General features: G+C 41.1%; 4 protein-coding genes and 1 non-coding gene across 6 annotated transcripts in view; 3 read left to right on the top strand and 2 right to left on the bottom strand.

Annotated features, from left to right (window-relative positions):
- Positions 1-7,680: 7,680 nt before the first annotated feature.
- Positions 7,681-7,762, top strand: Trnas-gcu. Its single transcript has one exon. It is a non-coding gene; the product is annotated as a tRNA-Ser (tRNA).
- An 8,939-nt stretch (positions 7,763-16,701) lies between these two features.
- LOC6537366 (huntingtin-interacting protein K) lies at positions 16,702-17,931 on the top strand. Its single transcript, XM_002097886.4, has 5 exons — positions 16,702-16,930; positions 16,984-17,097; positions 17,312-17,373; positions 17,444-17,551; positions 17,685-17,931. Exons 2-5 carry the CDS (start codon positions 16,992-16,994, stop codon positions 17,781-17,783), a joined length of 375 nt encoding a protein of 124 aa, XP_002097922.1. The 5' UTR covers positions 16,702-16,930; positions 16,984-16,991; the 3' UTR covers positions 17,784-17,931.
- Positions 17,932-17,935: 4 nt separating this feature from the next.
- LOC6537367 (dnaJ homolog subfamily B member 12) lies at positions 17,936-20,527 on the bottom strand. 2 transcript variants are annotated; one of them, XM_015192812.2, is made up of 7 exons: positions 20,111-20,527; positions 19,525-19,699; positions 19,037-19,451; positions 18,861-18,973; positions 18,637-18,800; positions 18,486-18,582; positions 17,936-18,266 (listed from the first exon to the last, which is right to left on the bottom strand). In XM_015192812.2, the coding sequence occupies exons 1-7, from the start codon at positions 20,241-20,243 to the stop codon at positions 18,224-18,226; spliced, it is 1,140 nt and encodes a 379-aa protein (XP_015048298.1). In that variant the 5' UTR covers positions 20,244-20,527; the 3' UTR covers positions 17,936-18,223. The 2 variants fall into 2 exon arrangements, with proteins under 2 accessions (XP_015048298.1, XP_002097923.1); XM_002097887.4 differs by having other exon boundaries at positions 17,936-18,582; positions 20,111-20,526.
- A 498-nt stretch (positions 20,528-21,025) lies between these two features.
- LOC6537370 (protein roadkill) overlaps positions 21,026-25,388 on the top strand; it is a 60,279-nt gene continuing 55,916 nt past the window's right edge. Inside the window, exon 1 of the mRNA XM_015192814.3 lies at positions 21,026-21,451. The gene's annotated coding sequence lies outside the window, so the exon portion shown is untranslated. The remainder of the gene's footprint in view (positions 21,452-25,388) is intronic.
- Positions 21,522-24,554, bottom strand: LOC6537368 (probable cytochrome P450 6d5). Its single transcript, XM_002097888.4, has 6 exons — positions 23,826-24,554; positions 23,167-23,766; positions 22,742-22,894; positions 22,254-22,681; positions 21,887-22,135; positions 21,522-21,746 (listed from the first exon to the last, which is right to left on the bottom strand). The coding sequence occupies exons 2-6, from the start codon at positions 23,694-23,696 to the stop codon at positions 21,583-21,585; spliced, it is 1,524 nt and encodes a 507-aa protein (XP_002097924.1). The 5' UTR covers positions 23,697-23,766; positions 23,826-24,554; the 3' UTR covers positions 21,522-21,582.

Consider the following 25,388-nt stretch of genomic DNA (forward strand, 5'->3'; position numbering starts at 1 on the left):
TAGATAGATCAAATTTAAGCTTTCAAGAGTTTACGATCATTAATGATTAACTTCAATTTTTTTAACTTTCGCTTAACAAAGTTTTCAGATAAGTAAAAAGATTTTAGAAAACATAAAACTATGTACATAAATATATAAAAAGATACATTTCCCAGACTTTTCTCAGGAAAAACGTTTACCAGTGTAGCCATGAGAAGAATTGAGGAAAACCACATGGTGCGCGAAAATATACAGAAAGCGTCGGCTGCGGCACTAAAAAATAAAACCAGTTAGAAAGAGGCGGGAAAACAGACCACAGAAAAGCGGAAACAAATGCCAGCTAAATAAAAAAGGTCGTGGTTTATGTAAACAAAACCGATTGAAGAGAAGATTTTGGGGCGGCGATGGGTGGGTTGTGGAAAGAGCAGAAAGAGGAGAAAAGTGGAGCAGAACGGGATGTTGGAGAATCCCCCAGAGAAGAAAGAGAATCCAGTACAGAAAATCGGAGAAAAATTCAATTCACAAAAAGGCGAAACCAGAACAAATTTTGTGGCAGAAGTAGAAAAACGAAAACAGAATTAAAAACCTAACCTTACCTAATGTGGACTATAAGCCGCCGCCAATACAAGCGCAAGTGGAATGCCCCCCGCCCCCAAACGCACACACACACAAATTCACACTCACACACGTTCTCACCTACAGAAATCGCCCCCCATTCACACACACAAACACACACAATCAGCGAAAAACGTGGTGCGCTATTGCGTCGTTCACAAATTCTTATAATAAAAATAAAAGAAGCAACAAAAAACAGCGCAACAATCCACACAATAAACGAAAAGAAATAAAAGGGGGCACCGAACAAACTCAAAAGCAAGAAGAACGTGAAGCCGCGTGTTTGAAAGTCGAAAATCGTACAACCGTTTGAGCGGTTTTAAGTTTCGAAAAGTTAAGAGTCTACTAAAGAGTACCTGACTAAAAAATAAGAGACGACCGCAAAAAGAGAGAAATCTATAACTCTGTAAATAATACAACAGTGGGAAATTCCACAGTGGACTAGTCTCCAATATTTGGCTTAAACAATAAGCAATATTAACTCTTTTGAACAGAACTTTAGGTAAAAAATTAAAAGCGTTTAATTAAATTGTTTGGCTAATATACATGTAACAGCGGCATAACAAATAATACAATTTTCTAAGTATATGTGTGTAATTACATTTTGATTAGTTTCTTTAAAGTATTTAAAATACGCTTTTTTTGTAAAAAAATGACTACTTAAATGACCTCCAACGTTTTGGCTGATCTTGCATACCCTTCTGATTGCCATTTGAAAGCACCCCCGAACTCAATCCAATGTTTCCACATCCTTACTCACATTCACATCCTTGTTGGCCACTTGTTGAATTTCCACTTCAGCGGCAATTGCGTTCCACAAGTGCTCTCTTCTGCACACACACTAATGCAATTGCTCTCTGCCCTTCGTGAACAAACTTTCCTTCGCCTTACGTCTTACGTTTAGCGACAAACCTTTCGAACTTCGGCTTTTCTTGGCTTTCCTGCGCTTTTCTTTTTGGTTTGCCGACTCAACCCCGAATTCAAACACTTGCTGTCCTGCTCACACGCGCTGCGTTAGAGTGAGAGCGAGGGAGACAGCGCTGGTGGAAGGAAACGCTTCGGGCAGGTACTACTGGCAAAGCGCTTTTCCTCTGACACACTTTTCCGCTGGAGAGGATGTGGAACTCCTCGTTGCAACGTTAACGCTTCTGGTTAATGTGGAACGCCTCTCCGCCTTCCCCGTCCACCCAACTATGCAAGTGGGTGTGGCCGTTGGATAACAGGACATTCGGATTCTGCGCAGGATGTGCTCGGCTCCAATAGGTCGTCAGTCGCTTGGGTTAGTTGGCCGCTTAATTGCCGACTGGTTGGGGAGCCCACAACGAGCCGCCTGGTTGGATGGGCGCCTAGTTGGGAACCCATCCTGGGCATCACATCATACCTCCATCCCCCAACCCGGGTGGTCCTCGTCCTCCGTCGGCTTTTCCGGCTGCTCACTGGATTTATTTACCGTCGGTCTTTTTGTTCGGTGGTTGTTAGGATCCGCGTCCTTGGCGGCACATATCGAATCACCCAAAGTGGAGGCGGTGGGCGGGCGTAAGTGGGTGACAAACGGTAATGGTCCATTACCATATTGTACGCATACATTACACGTGTACATAATAAAATAGGTAGCTATAAAGTGGCGTACGTACAAGCCCACGCCCAATGGCCTTTTATTTGCAGGCCCATTGTAATCGGGGTCACCATTCAAGCCTCAGCTCATCTGACACTTCCTTTGGCGTTCCTTCTCCACCGCATGGTTATGCTCGTTAATTACCGCACACGTATTTACCGATGCCTTGCACAGGTGTACGTACATACATACATATGGAGTTCAACAAGATGTAAACGTCTTAAGTAGACACTGATTCAATGCATAACTATCATATTCATATATGTGTGTAAATATGCTCAGTAATTACTTTATGAGTCCAGTGAATGGCGGGCCAAAGTACCCGTATTACGTAGCACCCAATGATACCCATCACCATGTCAACAAGTTGACGGACCCCTCAAAGCCACCACATTATTACCATTACTAAACATATCCTTAGCATCATCGTCATTGTCCGTTTGCATTAAGTAAATTACGCCCATAACTGTGCGAAAAGTTGACCCACTTAGGTGATTATAAAACCTGTTGTTAATTAAACACTTTGTTCTGCGGTCTGCGACTTCCCCCAAAAGCATTTTCCCCTACAACTGAGGCAAATTACGGGGTGCTGAACATTATATTTTTGTGCTTCAGTTGTTTGCATTGTGTAATTGCTGTAACAAAGGAGGGAGACATGCCCGTTTCTTCGGCATTCAAGAAAGGACCTGCCAATGGGGCTATTGTTTTGAAAACTTATGAATGTCCTAGAAGAAATGATATTTATATAAATTAAATGAAAATAAATAAAACATGCACACACATCCTTATTGTAGTAACTTTAACATAACTCCCCAATTAGGTTAAAGCATTCTGCTGGCACTTCCATGTATTTATGTATGTATGTATGTGCCTCCCCCTCGATAAGCAAATTCGAGCGATGAAAGTAATGAGGGGCAGACAATCGACGTCATCAGAAGCTGTGACATGACCCAGAAGTCAAGAGGGTGGCACTGCCACAGGCTTCTACTGCCAAAAGCACCAGAAACTCTTGAACAGTATGATAAGATTTGCTCCTGGCACCTTATCGTCGCTATCAACTTATTGGCCAGACAGTGGAAACTGCCTAAGTGGGGTGATAACACGCTGAATACTCTCGTGTTTTTGTAATGTGGCCAAGTGTGCAAGTAATAAAGTTGATCAACGAATTATATTTTATTAACTAAAAATCTTTCGATTTGCAAACGTATATGATTATCCCAGTTTCTAGCTACGACTTCTAGTGCCCACTGTACTGTGGTTTGCACTCTTGATGGCTTCATTGAACCGGCTCTCTGTGAATCGCCTGCCTTTGGAAAATTCCTTGTTTCACTTCGCATTTGCACTATCATCACTTGGCCACAGATAGAAAAGTCCATATACATATATGTATGCACTTGTAGAGGGGTAGAAAAGTTGGCGATGTGGATGAAAAGTTTGCGTGGGTGGGTGGGTGTGCGGCTAAAGCAGCTCGGCCTTGCTGATTGCGCTCCTATATTTGTGGACACGATTATGTCAGTGCAGTGTTTGTGTAGGTTTTCTGCCCATTTGCTTGTTGCCGTGCCATATGGAATTGCATTGCAATTGCAATTGCAACCGCAATTGAAACTTGGTGGTGCACCGGGCATGCGGAAATATGAATTGTTTCTTTGCGTTTGATTAGCTCTCGAGTTCTCAACTCAACTCAGCTCAGTTCAGTTCAGCTCGATTCAGCTTAGCTCAGCTCAGCTCCTTTGTTCCAATTATAGATGCCAGTTCTGGGCATATCGCCTATATATATATGGCCATATATATGTATATGTATGTGCCGGTTTGTGTCTGGCGCTCTACTGATATCGCAGCCAACCAGCAGACGGTTGAAATGAATGATCTCTCGCTGGCTGAGGTAAGTCCAATACTAAATAAGTGCATATGCATAAGTACGAGTTGCAAGTTGCGAGCTGCGAGTCTGGGGCACTTCTTGATTGGATTGAAAGTGCATAAATCATGTCATGAATGAAGTTGAACGCACTGCAACAGCATTCTGCGATATCCACAGGCGGGCATTCTTGAATCTTGAATTCACAGCGATACTCGTATATGAATGACTTTGGGTGAGGCAAACGAAAGGAATTTCTTCGAGATTACTTATCATTACTTGCTCTAGATTTGGCTTAGTAATAATATTTAAACCATAAACTTTTAATCAAGCGGTTTGAGAAACATATACAGCGTTCTAAAAAGTTTCAGAAATTTAAGAATAATTTTATTTGATAATTTTTTAGTTAAACTAATGCCTTATTTTCTGTTCAAGTTTTCTCACGATACTGTAAGCCCAGTATATTTCATAAATAACTATGATTAGGTCATAGTTGCAAAGATTTGTGGTCACAGAACCCCTGTAACATGGTAATCTTCTTAGTGGGGCACCGCGGATGTAAGACAGTCAGGAAGACATTAATATTGATTAGTTGAATCATAAATTGAAAGTATTCATTCCATAAACATAATTTATGGCCACATCGCGGAACCTATCCCCGTATAATGAAGCGATTAAAATGTAAAGCATTTACATATGAAACGATGACCCACAGAAACATCGTAAAAGAGATGAATGAATGGAAGGATGTCCCATCCAACTATTTAAATGCGATTGCCCTTTGCCAAGATTTTGCCAACACAGCTGTCGATGGATTCAGCCCTTTCCCCTCTCCTAATCTCCATTGCGAAACTGGCTCCAACGACCCAAAGCCCTAGGACAATTGCCAAGGCAACCAATAGCCACTAAAAGGCTTAGATAATCCATTAGTGCCAAAGGCCAGGCCAAAAGGTATACAACGTACCGAGAAACGCAGAGTTGGTCGTTGACTGACGACGTTTAAATACCCTTTCCACATAGTCATAAGTTCAAAAACCCTATATGCATCGTAGGTTCTGAGTAATTAGCTTTGAGATAAAAGTTTTAAGCAACTAAGGGGAATAACTTTTAAATTAATTTGAATGAAATGCATATGATTAATTTAACTCATTATCAAATTATCTAAAAATAAATTTAAGGAATTTTCCAATACGCTGAATAATATTCAGAAAAAATGTGCACAAAATGAATTTAAAAAGATAACTAGGATAATTATAAAAAATTTATTTTAAATATTTTTAAAATTTGTATTCAAAACTCAAAAACTTGCAGCTCATAATTGGCATAATTGTGTTTTAGTGAAATTCTTGAACTTCACCCAAACTCATCCGAATATTTTCATGACTCACTGCATAAAGGGTAGTCCTGAAAGAAGGAGACATTGCCAGGACGACGACAAGAACGAGGATATCCCCCCAATATCCTGTGCGTGCGGGTGCGTCGCCGATTGTGTGTGTGTGTGTGTGTGTGTGTGTGTGTGGATATATATGTATATGTATATGCCGGTCGACACAGCAATTTGTACAAGTCAATCCCGTTGGCGCCAAAAGTCTACGGTGCTGCCAATGGCAAAAGGAAAAACCCGAGAGCGAAAGATGAAAATCGGCTTAAAAAAAGCGCCCAGCTGTATGCCAAAGGTGCTCCATGGCCCCCTTTTGCGCCGTAGAAACCCCCTAGCTCACCGTATTCCTCCCTCGAGAGGATAATTTATAACCCAAAAAACTTTGCGTACAAAAGTTTTCGCTCTTCGACGAGTTCTTTTTATTATTTTTTCGACGATTTTTTTCGTAGTGCTGCGTTGCGATGAAAAGTTTTGTACGTTGCGCGGCGTTGGCGATTTTTAATTCTTTCGCTAAATTGTTTAAAAATGTTGGAGAAGAATTCTGCAGAGCATGGAACTTTGCCACCCGCGATTGCCAAAGGGATAAGTAACAAAAAAGTTTGTGGCATGTTGACCACTTTGTCATCGGCCTTTGGCTAGTTTCAATACCGTGGAGATGGCCTTTCGGGGTATTATGTTTCTCTGGACAGCTTACGTATCTCAACAAACTTAGATCCGAATCTAAGGATCTGCCATGCCTATAGATATGAATTTTGGGATGTAGTTTATAATTTATGTCTTTATTTATTGTAGATCAGTCCATGTAAACTTTGTTCTATACCAAATAAAATATTATTTATTTTATGTGCAAAAGATATAAAATTTTATTTAAAGTTTATGTTATAGGGCAAGTTCTTTTGTCTTAGGTGCTCGGTATGTCTAGATTCGTACATTATACTTCAATTACCCCTTCCATTTTTTTCTCTTTTCTGTGCAATTTCCGCTTCAGTGTCGATGCAATTTGTATTAGGAAAGTTTTGCAAATTCGAATGGGGCGGGTGGCGCGAAAGAATTTCGGAGTGCGCAAAGTATCTAAAGGCAATAAATTCCGAGTAACGAACATTTTCAGCATCTCTGATTTATGCTCAATTAGCAACTGGCAGTGCCGCCGTACTTCCAGATCCAGATACGTAATCCATAAACCTGACAACGGCTTCACACGACATCCATCAAAACTCTTTTTGGCGCTCTTGCTGACTTTTATGGTAGTGCCCCCCTCCACCCCCCCATACTTTTTTGGGGTCGTAAAACCATTTAAGTCGCTGCCGCCGACGCCTTTCGCAGATTTTATGCTCAGTTAACCCGATAGTGGGGAGGTGGGGCGAGAACGACCCCCTGGCAGCGATCGTAAAACTATACACGCGCCTCCCTCCGTCATAAATGCGTCAAAGTCAATTTGGTTTATCCTTCCCTTTGGTCCTGGTTCCTGGTCGCTAGGATGCTCCTCGCACTCATCACGCAATATTTTTTATGACTTAATACGATTTTACAAACTTTGGGTTGGGGTAGCAAAGGGTACTGGGAAAAGGCGTACTCTTCGAGTTTGCTGCTCGTAAAAATTAATTTAAATTGATTCCACTGATGAGCTGAAATTGTGGTTGCCTTTTGGCAGAAGAAACCTTCAAGGAACCTTTTAAAGGAAGAGGTTTGGCTTTAGGTGATTCGTAAGACTTATATTGCCTTTTAAATACCTATAAGTTATCCCCAAAAGAGTTGCTCATTTTTAACCTATAAAACAAATGAATCTGTTAATCGTAAATTATTTTTGAAAGTTTAAACATAAGATGTTATATTTGTTGTACGTTAAACCTTATCTTATCATGGTTTATAATACGATTTGCAAAATGGTCAGAATTATGCAAAAAAAAATTGTTTAATGCCTTTCGTGCTGAATCTTCTGCGACCTTTGTTGGCACCTAATTTATTCATTATCTAACCATAAATTAAATAAGGCCTAAGCAAACGCAGCTGGAGTGAAGCATTCACTCAAGTTTCGAGCTGAAACCAGTTATCATCTGAGCGAAATCTACGACTCAGTCGCAGTTTCTAAATTCGATAAGAAATATTCCGCTTATAACTCTCATTCGCACACTCATCTCTTTTCTTCGGGTTACAGATAGATAGTTAGTTGGTCGAGCGAAGAAAGTGGGAGTACGGAGTGTACGAAAAGGGGTTCGAATTCGTCGAAAAGAAAGTGACGAGGTGGCCGAGAGGTTAAGGCGTTGGACTGCTAATCCAATGTGCTCTGCACGCGTGGGTTCGAATCCCATCCTCGTCGAGTGGAATTTTTTTTCAATTAGAATATAAATAATAATATTAATAAATCAATGTGTGAATTACGTTATGGAATATTTTAGCTAAGTTTAACTGTCATTTTATGTAGCTATTTAAACTGGTTGTCGTTCATTTAAAAAGGTTAATGGGAAACTAACTAGATTTGTTGATCAAGAAACTGCTCTTAGAATATTAGCTATACTATAACTAATATAATTAATATTAACTATATAATTGTTCCTATGTTTAATAGCATAATAATTTAGTTGACAATCTTTTTGTTGTAAACATAGATTTTATGTAAAAGGTATTGATGTAAAAAAAATATTATTTAAATAGCTTTCAAATGTTGTTTAAGCAGCTTTAGTTTTTACCCATTTTGTTGGCCTGAAAAGGCAACCATTGAATTTTTGGCAGCTTTCGTCTCTGAGCTCGTTTTAGTTTTTGGTTTTCCTACCTTTTGGTTTCCTGGCTGGAGCCATACATCAATATATTTTGGCTGCCTGATGTGCGGCTAGGCATATATATTTCCCCCCGCCGCCCTTGGCTCATCTATAGCCTAACCCAATTGGCCATAACTTCACTTGGTCCTGATGAAAGTGGAGCGGCTGGGGGAATGGAATGGAAAGCAAATGCTTGCACAATTGCTACCCTCCGCACTTGTGGCCAAAAATCAAAATCTTAAAAAAAGCAAGCCGGCGAAATGAATTGGATTGAATTGGAATGGTAGGCGATAAAAATAAATCTTTGCGAGTGCGCAACGCGGCGCCATCAAACAGCTGACGTGCTGCATGGATAAGGGAAGGGGGGAATAGGGGGGGAAGAAGGGTGGGTGGCAAAAGGGGGTGGCAGGGCAGACGGGTAATGATGAAATTGAATTGTCCTGGCTGCACTCGAAGGGCTGCGGGAAACTACTGCCAGCGCCATAAGTCATACATGAAGCGTTATCCTTGAGGATTTGCATGCTCCACAATTGAGAAACTGCGACTGCCACACTGAGCAAAATAATCTATATGTGCTACACCTAATAAAGGATTTTCATAACATATCATGCAGTTATTTTATTATGTTTATCTTGGGGTATAATGCATTAATAGTAGCGAGCTAATGTCAGCATTAATTATAAATTAACTAAATAGAAAGTCATATATTTTTATAATACCAACACAGGTTTCTACCAGTGCCTAGTTGGATTGAGGGGTATCACTTAGCTTGCTACCCCCATCCCCATCTTGAATGTATCTGCGACATCGAGCGATTTGAGTCGCCTTGCGCCAACTCAGTTCAAGTCACTTCAATATGCAAATGCTGCTCAATTGAGCTTGTCTTTCATTTTTATGTCCCCAGCAGCTCTAACCCTTTGCCCTTAAAGTCCTCTTGGCCGCTCTGAAACATTTTCGCCGAATTTTTCATCTCCCATCTTCCATTTTCCATTGTGGGTGGGAGGCGAAGTCGCATCAACTTTCCCATAGACGCCATCAAATTTGATGCCTTTTCTATCGCTGGCCATTTTGCAGCGGGTTCATAAAAAGGCAACACACACACCACACACAAACTTAACGATATGAGCGAGAATGTTCATTGAAGAAGCTGCCATAAATGGATCAGTTCGGTTAGATGGGCAGCTTCTGGTGTCCGCCAAAGTGTGGCATTCGGACACTCCCTCAGACTTCTTTTCCATGGCCAAGAACATGGTGGAATCGTAGTGGAGAATAATGAGTTTTGGATTATGTTTAGTGTCGATTGTTTATGGTCAAATTTGCTTAAGAGCACACAACAGCTGAGGCGTTGAAAAATGGAAAAATCTAATAACTTCTGGTTGATGTCACATCATTATTTGCTGATTTCATGTGACATGGATATTAAACTTAACAACGCAAGCGTTTGATTGACCATTTCCAGCAATAGAGACACCCATTTAAATGAAAGCCTTGGCAAATAACATGACTTTTCCGTTTGAGCCTCTCCAATTTTATTAAAATATATAAAATATATATATAATATGGTATCAAGTGCTGAGGCTACATGCATTTTATACATGTCGAACAATGCCTATACATATTTTACTTACCATCTCCTACAATCCAAGCCCCAAAAAGCAGTGATGTAATCCCTTTTGTAGGCATACAAATTCACCTGTGCGTCACTTTCAAGGTCGCAGCCCGAAAAAACCTTTCAATTTCAAAGAGCCCGGGGCCAAATCCAAGACCAGACACGATTTACACGGCTTTCACCCACGACACGGCAAACAAAGGGCATCCCAAAACCGTAGGAAAGGAGTAGGTCTCGCATTCCCACTTGGTCGACTTGGTCCACTTGGTCGACTGGGTCGATTGGGTCAAATGGACGACCCACTGCGAGGGTCGATGGAGAGCTGATTGAATAATCGCACCGCCATGTGGGGGACAGTGGAACAAATCGCGTCTAATAGACTGATTAATATACACAGATTTCCAGTTTGGCCCAAGTCAAGTCAAGTTCGCCAACCACCCACTCCCCACCCACTCAAATCACGCCCTTGCTGCCCCGCCCCCTTTTCCGCATGTAACACGATTCGTGTGGATTAACTGCGCTCAAGTTGATTGATTGTTTAAATGATGTATAGACATTTGATGGTTTTTTTCGCCTGCTCGTTTTCGCCTTCTTGCCTTTGGCTTCTCTAAGTACACTTAACAAAATATTTATTATATTTATTTTATATTATATTTACATTATATATATATTGGCTTAATAATCACTAAAGAACAAGTTTGTTTATAAATTTCTGGAATAAAATACTTTTAAATCTAACAATCCTACAAGAAACTGGTTACCTTTCTGCAACGATATTATATAATGAAGCTGCTTGTGTTTTTTCTGAGTGCATTCACAGCTCACACTTCTTTTGTGTTTTCTGCCAGTCTTACTACCGCTCTTCTAATTAGTAACATTCAGGCGAGAAATTAACTTTTGAAGAATTCTGACTCTTTTTTTCGCCTTTGATTTTGGCAAACTTTTTTTTGGCTGGCAAATCAAATTGATTGAGTGGAGCGAAGGAGCAAGTTTCGATATTTTCCCAAACGGAAGTGGCATAATAATGAAACAACCCTTTTGTAAGTTCTAAGGAAAGAAATAAAGCATAATTTGTATGGAAATTATAAGTAATGTTATATACTAGGCGGATGTCCGGATGTGCTCATTGATTTACACACTATGCAAATACCCCGCAAAAATGTTGTTAGAAAGTATGCCCCACTCAAGTGGAAATGAAAGTGCGCCAGAATTTGGGGGAGATCTTTGCTAATATATGATAAATATAATATGTAACTTCTTATATAACAGGCACTCGTTCAGCAAGAATATTATTGTAAATATATAACATATATATAACATATAACATATAGTGAGCTGAAATAAGAGGTATCCCCGCGTGCATCAACTCGTTTTTAGATAAAGTAATGGTGTTCCGCTGTAAAGTATGCAGTGCCATTTACCCTTTATTATCCTTGCCACTGCCACACCCGCACAGGATATATGGATGTACGTTTAGCGCGCTCTCACTCTGCCCGTGAGCCCATCTCGCTCCCACTTGGAACACCTTAGAGCGGATGCGTAGTTTGGTTATAAAAAAGAAATATTACGCATTATGCCAAATTGGCGGAGACTGTCGGGCGGCAATAATAACGTTTAGAGTTAAATGCATGACACAATGGCAGACAGTTTTAGTGTTCGCCGGTTATAAAGTCTACGAAAATACGCACTCCCCTCGAAAGTAAGGGTTATGCTGTGTTACGAGTATATACTTATATCCCTATCGATAAGGAGAGCCTCGCATGTTTATGCACTTTGCGTCTGCAAAAGTTACTCACGCTTATCGCAACTTTTTGGTTTTCGCTTGGCGCTTCTTTTCCAGCAGGTGAGACTGGGATGGATTGTGGGTGGTAAAGTGCATAAAATAACAGAGTAATGTATTGAATGGAAATTTGCCATTTAATAGAATGGTCAATATATTTTACCTACAATCTTGCATAGCTACATATGCATAGCCCAATTCTTATTAGTATTTTATCAGATAAAGGAAATTCCTCGAATTTATGCAGCTTGTAATATCATTTATATATTTATTATTTTCATAAACCGTAAATAAAGATTCTGAGCCACAAATCCTGAGATAATTTACTTTTCGGAAATAAATCGATCAGCAACCAATTCCTCTTACTTTCGTAACCATTTCTCATGCTGTTTGGCCCACTCCCTAAAGCCATTAATCTTGTAGGCCGTCAATTTTCTACCTTATAGGTTAAGTATAGGTAACGTATGTAAATGTTAACCGGCACTAAAAATGAAACAATGCCGGCAAACTAACCTACTGACAAATAAAAATTTATTGAGCCAACATCGAAACCCAAAACCACTGGCAAACGCAGTCAGTTCATAGGTATGTTGTAAAGGATGTTCGGAGTCGTTTCGCCTAACGACACCAATAAAATATTGAACAGGCCATCGATAACCGAAAGGAGTTATTGTCAACGAACCCTTGAGACGGTGGGAGGTGGAAAATGCTTGTGGGTGGGAAAAGCGCTTACGTCGATATGGCAAAGATGACGATTAAAACAAATTTCCACGACAACCTGGCGCCGTTTAGCCAGCGGAAGGAAGCGAAATTGTTAAACGCAAAAGTTGCAAAATGTCAGGGATACATTATGGCCGCGGGCGGCTGGGGGGTGGGGAGGGGAAGGGGAAGGGGGAAAAGTGGGCGGAAGATGGGGCTTTACGACCGACAAACTCGAGGGTTTGCACCTTCCTTCTGCGGCGAGAGGAGTGGGGAGTCGGAAGTGGGGGCAACTTGGCAACTTGCAGACAAGTTTTAAATGAATGAGCAGCGGCTTCCGTTCAATGCGTTCCAAACTGGCCAATGCCCAGAGCCAGAAAGTACACTCGAAAAAAGGGAAGAATTTTCAAAAAATATATATGTAGATACTTCAAGCGAAAAAACTGGACGCTGCTTATAAGATTGCTCCCAAAGGGTAGACTTTACTTTATGAATCTTAAAATCAAACTAAAATCGCTAAACATAAAATTGCTTAAATAACAAACATATTTAATAATATTTGAAACAGAAATTTTATTGATTAGTGCAAAAGATATTATTTCAAGTGTAACGTTTGTGCGTGTATGAATCGTTGAATCGGTGGCTGTGTGTCCTGTGTGTCCATCCTGTGAAGCATGACAATGGCCAAAAGGATGCTTCCTCGAGTGGCGACCACTTGCCAATTGCGATTATGGTTTATGTACACCCCGATAAAGGTCGTCAATAGGTCGCCTTCGCCACACAAACTCACACATGCCTCAAGGACCCCAAGGACCTCAAGGACCCAATGCCCAAACCCAAATGGCCAGCAACTGGAAGTATCCTTGCAAGGAGTAAGTTTTCCTACTTCGCTATCTGTTACAGCTGGAACTTTTGCTGACCATTGGAGCGCCTTCAATGGCTCAATTATTTGCCCCAATCCTCGTTTCTTTCTCCAGTTGAGTTGGTTTGATTTCGGTTTTTTGGTTTGCTCCAAGGATAATTTCTCGTGGCGTCACTCAAGCGCTCACCCATAGACATAAATATTTAAGGACACACGCTGGATTTGAGCCGGGCTTTCGAGTGTTATTAGCGTAATTGAGTTTGCTAACCAATTATGCATGCAATGGGCCAGAAACGCCAACGTTCGTTGCCCCAAACACCAAAAAACTGAACCAAAATTTAAAGAGCGTCCTTGAATCGCCGTTTGAATGGAAAATTCGTTGCGCTGCAGGAGGCGAACGCGTCGTCTGTGCAACAGTTCTTGAAAATTGCATTTTCTTAATTTATTTGCTATGCTAATTTATTTATTGACTGGCCACGAATGCCACAACCAGCCCAATGTCATTTGGCACAGACGACACGGCCCATGGCATCCGGAAAATCACACAGACAAGTGCATATTAAACAGCAGGGGTCAGTATTTTGGCCACATAAATGTATTTATTTATATAAATGTGCATGTGCAATATGTACATTTAGTTACATTATTTGTGTAACTTTTATGCCACTTTTATTAGCTCATGCAATTTATTTCTTAATTTATTTTTAACCAAGTAGAAACATTCTGCTCTCTTCAGCAAAGCACTTTATTTTCCAAACTAAAGCTTGAGTACTCAATGCTAGCAATGCGACCTCGACTGTAGGTGCAGCCAATTGCATTCTGCATTCAGATCATGAAGGGAATACCCCAAAATGAATCAGGAAGTGTGTGTGCTTTCGTGGAGCCAGCAGAAATGCTGATTTTTGGAGGAGGTGTGGCCAATTGAGCACATGTTCATTGCCAAATCCTTGAATTAAATTGCCCATGGACATCGGCAATAGCATTCAGGTGTTCAAATTGATAATCACAAAATTTACATTCGAGTGTTGGTAATTAGAATATTGAAAGACCAGGGAGAAGAAAGTTTCAAATATAGCAAATGCAAATAAATTAAAGACTGTCTCGGACGTAAACATAATATGTTCGTACTCTTTAAAGTATCTAAAGAAATGCACAAAATATGTTTTTTCCCTGCCCAAATCATTTTTAAACATATCAGTATTTCTTGAGTCTTAAATCGTTTTAAAACATATCAGTATTTCTTGAAAATCGCTTGAAACATATCAGCACTTCTTGAGTCTTAAATTATTACACAATCCTCATAATCCTGATAACTCATTTATGGCGTGTCGTCTTTGCTATCTTTGTATCTATAGCGCACACTTAAAAAGTTGGCATAAAAAGAACAGAAACCACAACCGCACCAGAAAAGATACAATAAAACCGAGTGTAAAACGCAAAAAGTAAACACCAAAAAGGGAAACAACAAAATCGGCGAAATGTTCGCCCTTCGCAAAGAAGACAATGCAAGTTAAATTACGTCACGCAAGCGAATTTAACCCCGAAAAAATGGCCAAAAGAAAGAGATACTGTGTGAATTTTTGGCTGCCAGCACCAACACACACATAAGCACACACCACACACACACACCACACACACAGTCACAGAAACAGGAACAGGATGCCCCTGTGGATATGCAACGCTCAATTTGCCATTGCCAACCACAATGGCAACCGAAATTGGCAACTTAATTTATGTGCTGCGCTAATTAGCACCATAATTTAATTTCCAATTGGCAAACGAAAAAAAAGTGGGGAAAGCGAGTGGTGAAAAGCCGGGGAAATGGAAAATGACAGCGAGCTGGGGGCGGCCAAAACGAGAACTGGGCTAACAATGCAATGCCTGTTGCTGCCAATCACACATTTGCTTCGTTTTAGCTGAGATTTCGCGTCTCCACAAAATCCATTTTACCCCTTTGCATACTCTTCATTAAACTCTTAATTAAAAACAAAGTAGTTGATACAGTTCAATTTTAGATTTAAACATTAATTTTCAGGTTTCAACTGCTACCATAAAATGTATTTTAAAATGTTCAATGAAATGACACTGTAAAATATAGAATTTAATAAAAAACAGGGCTGTTAGTTACTCAACTCGAGATATACATTCCCATTTATAAAAGATATCAGTAGCTGAGTTACCCGAGATATACATTCCCATTTTAAAGGGTATTAGTAGTTGAGTTGCTTAAGATATACATTCCCATTTTAAAGAGTTTCAGTAGTTGAGTTACTCGAGATATACAATCCCATTTTTAAGGGTATCAGTAGTTCACTTATTTGAGATATACATTATCATTTTTAAAGGGTATGAGTAGTTGAGTTACTCGACATATACATTCCCATTTATAAAGGGTATCAGTAGTTGAGTTACTCGAGATATACATACATTCCCATTTTTAAAGGGTATCAGTAGTAGAGTTACTCGAGATATACATACATTACCATTTTAAAAGGTATCAGTAGTTGAGTTACTCGGGATATACATTTCCTTTTAAAGGGTATAAATAGTAGAGATATACATTCCGATTTGTAAAGGGTATCAGTAGTTGAGTTACTTGAGATTACATTCCCATTTTTAAGGGGTATCAGTAGTTGAGTTTCTTATTCATTTTGCGATCACTTGCGCTCCGCATGCGAAATTGCGACGAAAAACCCGGAGCTGCCGAAATCAACTCGGATTAAATGCAGTGCACATATGTCGCCACCCCGTGGATCCCGTTTTTTTTCGACCCCCCTTTCGAACACATCGCACCCCCCACTTGGGCACACGCCCCCTAACAAATGATGTTGACCGCCCATGGTCATGGATGCTAATTAATCTTGATTTTCAGCCCGAAGGAGGCGAAAGCAGGAGGAGCTGCGAGTGTCCTTACGTCAAAGTGACAATTAAATTAATCATGATGGCAAACGATTATGTCAACAGGACGCAGGACACAGGACACTGGACACAGTGACACACACATGGAGTAGAGGAGCGAAGGCAGGGAAGGCAGGGGAGCAGGACTAAAAAGGATGTCGCACATTCCATGGGAGCAGCAAAGTATTCGTGTCTCTGCGCTGCTGCTTCAAAATCTAATTATAGCCGGGCGAGCATCAAACTTATAATTAACATTTTGACCGCAGCACAAAAATTGGAATGTTCGAAGAAACGAGAAAAGCGCCAAAAGCAGTTACTTATGTACATATGTATGTTGCATGTGCGAGACATTTTTAATTAGTTTTGCGGCTGACACATAAACTTTGGCATTAAATTTAAATTTAAACATGTACTTGTGCCAAACGCTTTTTTAAAAACAGAAAACTGAGTAAATATCTAAACAATAAACTGAATATGTAAGTGGATGAGGCAAACCTCTGCCATTTTTGTCAAAATTAACTCCGTGCAATTTATTGTTATAAAACATGACACTATTTCTCACCGTTCTGATGATTCTACTGTTTCTCTGGTTGTAAGTGCACAAAAATTGAAGTACAATTTTTCAAACTGCGCGCGCTTTGAAACAGGGCTGTCGTGTTCGATTAAAAACAGCCAGGTGGCAACGCCGCAGTTCGGCTTAGAAATATTAAAACATTTTATTTTAACGCAAACATTAAGAAAATATTGAAAATCCCAAATTTCGTGACTTAAACCACAAAGAAAACATTTAAAACTATTGCGATAAAACAACATAATCATTGAGACAAAATTAAATTATGTGGATTGCGTTATCGCTAGTAGTCCATCGCTAATCGCACGAGGTGAACAAATCGCAAAAATTTCAGAACGTTTATTAAATAAAACATACAAAAAGGTTTGAAAATGACGGAAGCAGAGGAAATCAACGGTAGAGAAGAAGTGGAGGATGATGAGCAGGATCAAAAGCAAAAGAAATCCGACGTGAAACGACATGACGACGGCGCCGCAGGTAAATACTCCACATGCCCCCTCCCTCCCATCCACCTTCCTTCCACTACAAAATTGCAAAAAAAAAAAAGTGGCTTCTATGCAATATCATGAATTAAAGTGTCCGTACATTTTCGTCGCTTAAGCTGGAAATAAGTTCATATTCCTTTTAAGTGCCAATAATAAATAATATACCAGAGTGTAGTGATAATACTGAACTTTCATTTTGATTTTAGACTTGGAACGTGTTACGGATTATGCCGAGGAAAAGGAGATATCTGCGGCCAACATTTCCAGCGTAAGAATCTTTATAAGCTAACTAATATACAAGCTATGTGGTAATAATATTTGTCCCATATTGTTTACAGGCTGTGGAACAGTTTGGCAACCAGCGCAACAAGGAGAACGAGCTGCGAGTAGCCAAAGAAAAGGAGCTCCAGAAGGTCCAAGTCAAGAAGGAGGACATTGAACTGATTGTACGTATGCGGAACTAGTAGGGATTGCGTTCATTTTAGATAGGCTCCAAATCCACCCGATTTCGAGAATAGTGTCCAGTGGATATCCTCCTTCTAAGCACCCCATGTAATGGAATCCCCTTTGCTGTTTCAGATGAACGAGCTGCTGGTTAGCAAGGCGCATGCCGAGAAAGTGCTCCGCGAGCAGAGCGGCGACGTGGTGGCCGCCTTAGAAGCCATCATCAGCAACTGAGCTAAGGTGCGAGGTGCTTGGGGAACCTGGACTAATCGCCGTCTGTTTCTTTTATGTAGCGTAACACTGCTTTATTTGTACATTTATAAACTCTAGCGAAGAAAACAAAACAAAACTTTTAAACCCACAAAAAGAAGTTCCAAAGGCATTTATTTTGAATTTATAATAACTTGCAATTTTATTCAGAGTATCGCCACTGCCCATGCGCTCGTGTCCTTAAGAAAAACCAGTTGACAATTTGACTATCAATATGTGATCATGCGTATCCGTGTATAATTTATATTTATAGTTATCCGATTTCTAAATGAAAAAACAAGAGTCCTTCGTCTCAGCCTCCCACTTATACTCGTAAATATGACTTTTTTGGCAGTTGCGTTTGCTTCGCTTTCACATATTGCCGATTGCTCTATAGAAATGATAATGCCGATCGAGCGATCGAGCTACCAAACGTTACTAGGGAAAACCTGATGCCTCATAGCAGCTCTATGCGTTTCATTCCGTTTCATTTTTTGGTGGGGGGGAGAGAGGGAAGGTATTTGAATAGACATATAAATTATGAAACAAAACAGACAATGAAATTCATTTATAACAACTAAAGCAAAAATATGTAGTGACTACAACCCAGTTAAGGTTTAAAATGGGGGATTTGGGGAGTAGGTTGTTGTCGTGTGATAGCATTAACTAAATTATGTGATTAAATACTTTTGCAGATTATCGCACGAAGGCGTGTTGATGTTCTGCGCCTTTCTATACAGGTCCCGATCGCCAAAGGTGCGCGCCTTGCCCAGCATTGCCTCGCCTGAATAACATTGATGTTAATATCAGTTTAGTATAGATTCCTTGCATAACTTACGATAATTCCGCTCTCGACTGCACGAGTGTTTCAGATGATTGACGAAGTCCTCCTCCACAGATTCCTCTAGTCGGGCTACTGATCCCTGATACTCTGAATAGAAGTTGTCCTTTACGTAGTATGGTACCTTTAGGGAGTTTGTCTCACGCTTCACAGAATATTTACTGCAAATTAAAGTAACCAAGTTAGTGCTTATTTATGGACGGACTCAAGCTTTTGCTTACTGAGAGGGTGTCAGGCTGTACATGGGGTCCGAGATGAAGAAGGACGACATCATGGAGAGTCCGATAAGCAGCAAGATGGGCAGCAAGTTGACCAAAGCCGAGGAGTTGTTTCCCTAGATAGACAGAAAGAGGGCAGTCGTATAATGTCCACAGAGTATCTAGCCTCTAGCACTTACTTCTCGATCCTCGCGAGCCTGATGACGGCGCCGCTGCTGTCGCATGTAGACATTCTGCTGTGGGAACCCGCCGTTGAAGAACATGTTGAACAGCTCCTCGGCACTGATGTCCGCCTGGAAACCACGCGAATATCCATACTCGTTGTTGTAGTACTGGCCATGTCCATGGTGCCCGCCACCATTGTTGCCGTGTCCATTGTGCGACTCATTGATGCCATACAGGTCGTAGTTCTTGCGCTTTTCGGCATCCGTAAGTACGCCAGCAGCATTGCCAAGAGCCTTGAAAGCCTCCACCGCTCCGGGAGCCTTGTTCTTGTCCGGATGCAATTGCAGAGCCAGCTTCTTGTAGGCCTTTTTGATCTCCGAGTCAGTGGCCGTCTTGCTAACGCCCAGTACTTCATAGAAGTCCTTACATCTAATGGACAGTAAATGCAATTAGTAGTAGTTTGGCCCAATTTGAAACGATACATATATAGAATGGTACCTACTTTTTGACCTTTCGCACAGCCTCCAATTGATCATTGGTGTAATCTGGGGCATTGGAGCGGGAATCCGAGTTCACACGTTTCCTAGGCCCGCTGTCCTTCTCATCGCTGGGAGCCGCTGTACGGGTTTTGCCATTGCTTCCGTTGCCCGGAGTGCTCTTTACCTGGGCAAGTAGCCCTACAAGATGGGAAAGAAACACGTCAGTAGGTTAAAGGTCAGTGGTCATATTATGCTATTGCAGGATGTTTGCTTTTTAGCTTTAAAGAGCCTTGATAGCGCAGGTTCCTAAGGTGCTGCAGAAACGCTCTTCTAAAGATAGGAATAGTAATGAATCTCTTGAATCTCTTCTATCACTAAAGCAGCATGTTTATAACTGATTTGATAAAGATCGGACCACTCTTTGTGGCTAACCCACGACAGGTGTGGAATACCAAACATATCTTTCTTGTTTCTATAGATAAGACCGAACGCGTAAGATTACCGCACTTTAGAAAGTAAAGGAAGCATGCTTGAGAAGTGAACAGGGATCAATTGATATGGGGAAATGCGGGTCAATGGAGCTAGTCCCTTTGTTATCAGTGTACTCACGTTTCGCGTTCTCCGTGGGAAAGAGTTTCTCCGCCTTGAGAAGGAACTTCTCGGCTTTTTCGAATTTGCCCTCGGCGAGCGCCTGGACCGCGAAATCGATGCACCGCTGGGCCTCGTCCTTGTTGCCGTCCATGTCGCCTTTTAGCTAGTTAACTACGTGGTGATCAAAGTAAATAGTGAGGCTCCGCTCTCTTTATTTGTGTGCGTGAGCGTGTGACGTCCACGGGCTACGCACAAACACACACGTACGCCTGCTGGGTTCTGGGCTCGTAAAGCCTTGAAAAATACGGCTCGTTTAGCCTGTCGCCGTGCACCTTTTTTACTGAAAATTTACTTTTCACTGCAAATTCAATTTAATTGATTTTATTCGGTCAAATTTTTCGTCAGCCGAGAAAAACATGGGAGTTGCCACCCGGTCTAGAAAAAACACCAACAGGGCTGCATTCACCTGCGGGTGGTGGCATTAAATAGCTAATTGTTTAAGCTAACTGAATGCTTTAATGCAGTTATTGCAATGTGCATGAATTGTGATATTTATTTTGAATTTTGAATTGCTTTAAACATATTTCCAGCAGTTTTGTGAAAATCATCAACATAACAACTAAAATGATCTCTACATACTTTACATAGCTAATAATAATATTGTTATTTAATTAGACCGTACTTAAAATAGTTAGTCAGTCAAAGAGCCACTAAAGCCAATGGAGTGCAAAAGCTTTTTAAAAAAGTTCAAAAGAAATACATTTTAGAAACCAGCTATAAAATAGTTGGCTGGTAAGCAGCCAAAACTCGCCAACTGGCCAGTCAGAGTTGCATTGCCGCAGCGTTGCCGGACCGCCGGCGACAAACATATGTATGCGTCCGTGTGGGTGGTAGCGTGTGAGTGTGTGCCGCAGAATGGGAAGCGAGTGATTCGCTGATTCGCCAAATTCGTCGTATTTACTTGTAAATTTGCAAAGTAATAGCCAAGGGTCGCCGCCGAACGAGTGCAATCGAATTAGCCGCGAAAGAGCCCGTTAATTAGGTGCATTGCGGCCGAAAACGTCATCGCCGCGAGTGCGACAGTGTGCGTGTCCCCAGTGCGTGCGCGCCCGTGTGTGTGTGTGTGCGTGTGTGTGGCGCAGTTCACACAACTTGGCCTGGAAAAAGTGAAAGAGTATTTTTTTCGGCCATATTGTGTTGTCATAGCTGGAAAAAGTGCATTTTCCGGCCATATGGAGATTGTGTTCATATGCTAAAAAGCATTTGATAATCCAAAGTTTACTTAGAATCCCCCCAATGCCGAGTAAATAGGGCGACTTATGTAAAGCGGAGAACAAGAAACTATTTACATTTACAAAGGTGCGTACGCGCGTGTGCATGTGTGAGTGTGTGAGGGAGAAGTGCATCCCAATTGAAATGTTTGTCCATATTTTCATTACAAATTGCACGTTTATTAGAGGGTTTACATGGTTATATTGCAAGACTAGGAACTACTTTTTGAGTGACAAACGGACGGGAACACCTGACTTGGGCATCAGCGGTATTCCATACACGCCAAACTCAATCTCACGCTTTTCCTTCCGGATCTCCAGATCGAAGTTTGACAAAATCTTGGCAATCGCTATCTTCACATTCACCTTTCCCATGCGGGCGCCTGCAAAATAGAGGGAAATTTCTTAGTTTACATGGGACATTCCTAAAGATCAGTTTTATCTAGTGGAGTTTACTATTGCAAGGAGGTATCTATAGTATTATAATATCGAGTTCACCCTATTTGATTAAAAGATTTCGTACCGATACACATTCTGGGTCCCTCGCCAAATGGCAAAAATGCCGCCTGGTTGAAGTCTTTAGCATCCTCCAGATAGCGTTCCGGTCTGTATTGCAGCGGATCGGGGAAGTACTCCTCATCCCGGTGTATTCCGATTAGGGAGATTATGATGGGCGTACCCTTCCTGATCACCAGCTTGCTATCGGGCACAGGATAATCCTTGGTGCAGATTCTGTTTAACAATGGCAGAGCGGGATATTTGCGGGCAGTCTCTGTAGGAAAATTGAAAGTATTGTACCATTTAATAACCAATTTGTAGAGCAGTAAACTGTGCGCAATCGATATGAAATATGGCATGCTTTTAAGATCTTTTATATCATTCGAACTTACCGAGCACACAGGCCTCCAGGTACTTCATGTCCGAGATGGCGTCGTATGTCAGTCCGCCGTGCTTTTCGATGGCACTGCGAACATCCTCCTTGGCCTTCTCCATCACTTCCGGATTTTGGGTTAGCTCGTATAGCGTGAATGATGTTGTGGAGGCTGTGGTCTCGTAGCCGGCAACGTAGAAGAGGAATAGCTGGCCAGCAATCAAATCCTTTGACATGGACTTTTCTCCGTTCTTCGAACTTTCCGCCGACCAAACATTATCGTCGGTGTTGACCTGTCCCTGATTGCGCAGCTGCAGCAGAAGTTGCAGCAGATCTTTGCGAACTATATTGTTCTGTTCTCTGAGATCGACGGTTCGGTTGGACAACTCACGCATCCTTTCTGTCGCCTCCTGTTTCCAGCCGATTTGGACAAAGAACTTCTCCAGGCTTAAAGGGTTGGATGATTTAGGTATTTGTGTCTAAGAATGAATTCAACCTTAAACTAACCCGGGATACAGGAAACTAGATGCTCCACGAATTATATCTTCGAAGTTGTTTCGGTTCACTTTTCTGCTTATAACCTGGAATTCGTTGTTGGGATCCGCGAAGCTATCAACGTCCAGTCCAAAAATAGTCGTGGCTATAATGTCGATGGCGTATCTAAAAAAGTAACAAATAGTGTTGTTTATTAGCTGCTTATCATATCTGCTTAAGTGCATTTGGCAGCGGTCATAAATTTAGAATGCATTATGTCAGTTCCTATTAAACTATTGCAAGTTCTTAGGAATGATGAGATGAGTTGATTTATAATCACCTCTCAATCTGAAACTGTGAATAGATTGCTCAAATAATAGCCGGTACTTTAGTATTTGTGAAAGTTAAATATGTTGATTCTTTGTAATGCAATTAACATTGCTAATCTAATCACTTACGTAGCCATTAGCTTCTTGAGTTCCAGCTCTTTGGCGCCCGTCGCCGGTAATTGCTTCTTAATGCAGTCCACCAACTTGTCACCCACCGAATCCGATGTCTCGAACATGGCCTTCAGTTTTCCGGACGTAAACGAGGGCGTCAGTTTGTTGCGTAGGGCCCTCCAACTGGCTCCTTCCATTTGGAACAGGCTCGCGGACATGGGATCGTTCTTCTCATCCACATACACACCACGATCGTGGAAACTGGCAAAATCCTTGACCAACACATCGTGGGCCAGTTGAGCATCTCTAATCAGCAGGGCCGGTCTCAAAGTGAGATACATTCCGATCACCGGTTCCTTCGTCGAATTGTACATGTCGTAGATGGCCATTCCGAAGGATCGCTTACCCTTTGTCACGGATTCCAGGGCACCGAACGGGATGCTCGCCCCCGTCGACGGAAATCCCTTGCGATCCCAGTAGCTAAATGTCCACTTGAGGTAGACATATAGCAGCGTGACTGCACCGATCAGTAAATATATTCCGATCATATTGAATCTTATCTGCTTACTATGTCCGCACTTCTAGCGTTCTAAAACGCAACTGACTTGTCGTAGTCGCCTGCCGATTTATAGTCGTTAGGTTAACAAACAATTTCGCCATATGGCTGTCGTGATTACCTTATCTTTCGGCTCGCACACAAACAAAACCACTCGAGGCTTCCCTTAGAGGTAGGTCGGTCAATCTGCCTGTTTGCCTATGGCTGGAGTATCCCTCGCACTGGGTTTAGTATAGCGCTTTCTCAGAGTGACTTTGTAGTTTACTGCGGGCGGCAAGAATTTGCCGACCAATCGTTATTATACTGGTAGGTAGCACTTTCTGTTGACCCACTCGGCAACCCTGACGGCACTGGTGATATGGCGAATCTTTCAGAGATAATGATTGAGAACTGGTATTTATATATTCCTGAGGGCGTATTGGTATTGAGAAGCTTTGTTTTGTAAAGAAACTTTACATGCATAGATCTACACCGACTGCATCTTGGGAATTTATAATGACACTTCACTAATAAACGCAGTTTTTGAGAAATTTAAATGCACCGATTCGACTTGTTTGTACCCTTGCATTATTCTGAGTCATCTCACTAAAGGGACATGTAAAGTATATATATTCTCGATCACCACCAACGGCCGAGAGGATAGTATCTGCTGCTCAGTTTTCTTAGTCCTCTTTTCAGTACAGGTAGTATATAAGTCGGGAAGAAATTCAATTGGTTTAAATTCTGGCAATGGTTATCTCACATATGCTGGAAATTATATAATATGCAGTATTTTATCTTTAAGATACTTTCAGATCTATATCATGTGATGGTTTCCCAGCAGATGAATTGCTGTTGTTGGCATTTTCCTTTGAGTTCTTTGTCTGATAGCAAATGCGATTGGGAAAATTATCGGAAAGAGAGATTATAATGGTACTTTAATATTTTAAATGATAAACCTCTCAAAATACATGCGTATTTAAAAACTTGGCCATAATAATTAATCACTGATATAATCACTTTCGATTACTTGAAAGATGCACCTATTTTGAATGAAGCAGATAAACTGGTTACCTTATCAAGCACTGAGGCAAATTGATATAGTTTTTGGGGTGTGCCAAATCGGATTGAGGGGGCTATCCCCATGTTCTGAAAAACCTGTGACTTGCACACATCCCTACATGCAGACCAACTCTCTCCGCCCCAAAAACTTTCCGCTTGCGGGTACTGCCTGTTTTGACCCGCTTTGTTGACTTTGACGTTTATGGTAGCGCTCTTCGATGTTCAGGTTGTTCACTTGAGAACTTTGTGCTGTCAAAGTAATTTGTTGTTGTTCTCCGAATCGTGGTTGCTGTTGCTGTTGATGTTGTTGTTTTTGTGCAGCGAGTGGCAACGACTTTGGTTAAGTATGTAAGCAGCCCCACACAATGGAAACAACAATTAAAACAACAATGATATTAAAACAACAACAACATGCGGCATACGAAGTCAAAAAAGACGTTGAACCGATTCGTGTGTTTCTGTTTTTATATATGGGGTTTTTGTTTCTGAAATTCTCCGGGTGTATGCAAATAATTCTAAAAATACATTACAGTCGCGGTTGCTTTAAGTCTAATTCGAAAGGAAACTCCAAAATGACAGGTCTTTCAGATTATTGCATTTTATTTTGGTACAAATTGATTGCTTTCCTTTTTGTGGTTAGCGA

This window comes from Drosophila yakuba, chromosome 3R (genome assembly GCF_016746365.2).
Source record: "Drosophila yakuba strain Tai18E2 chromosome 3R, Prin_Dyak_Tai18E2_2.1, whole genome shotgun sequence".
Lineage (NCBI taxonomy): Eukaryota > Metazoa > Arthropoda > Insecta > Diptera > Drosophilidae > Drosophila > Drosophila yakuba.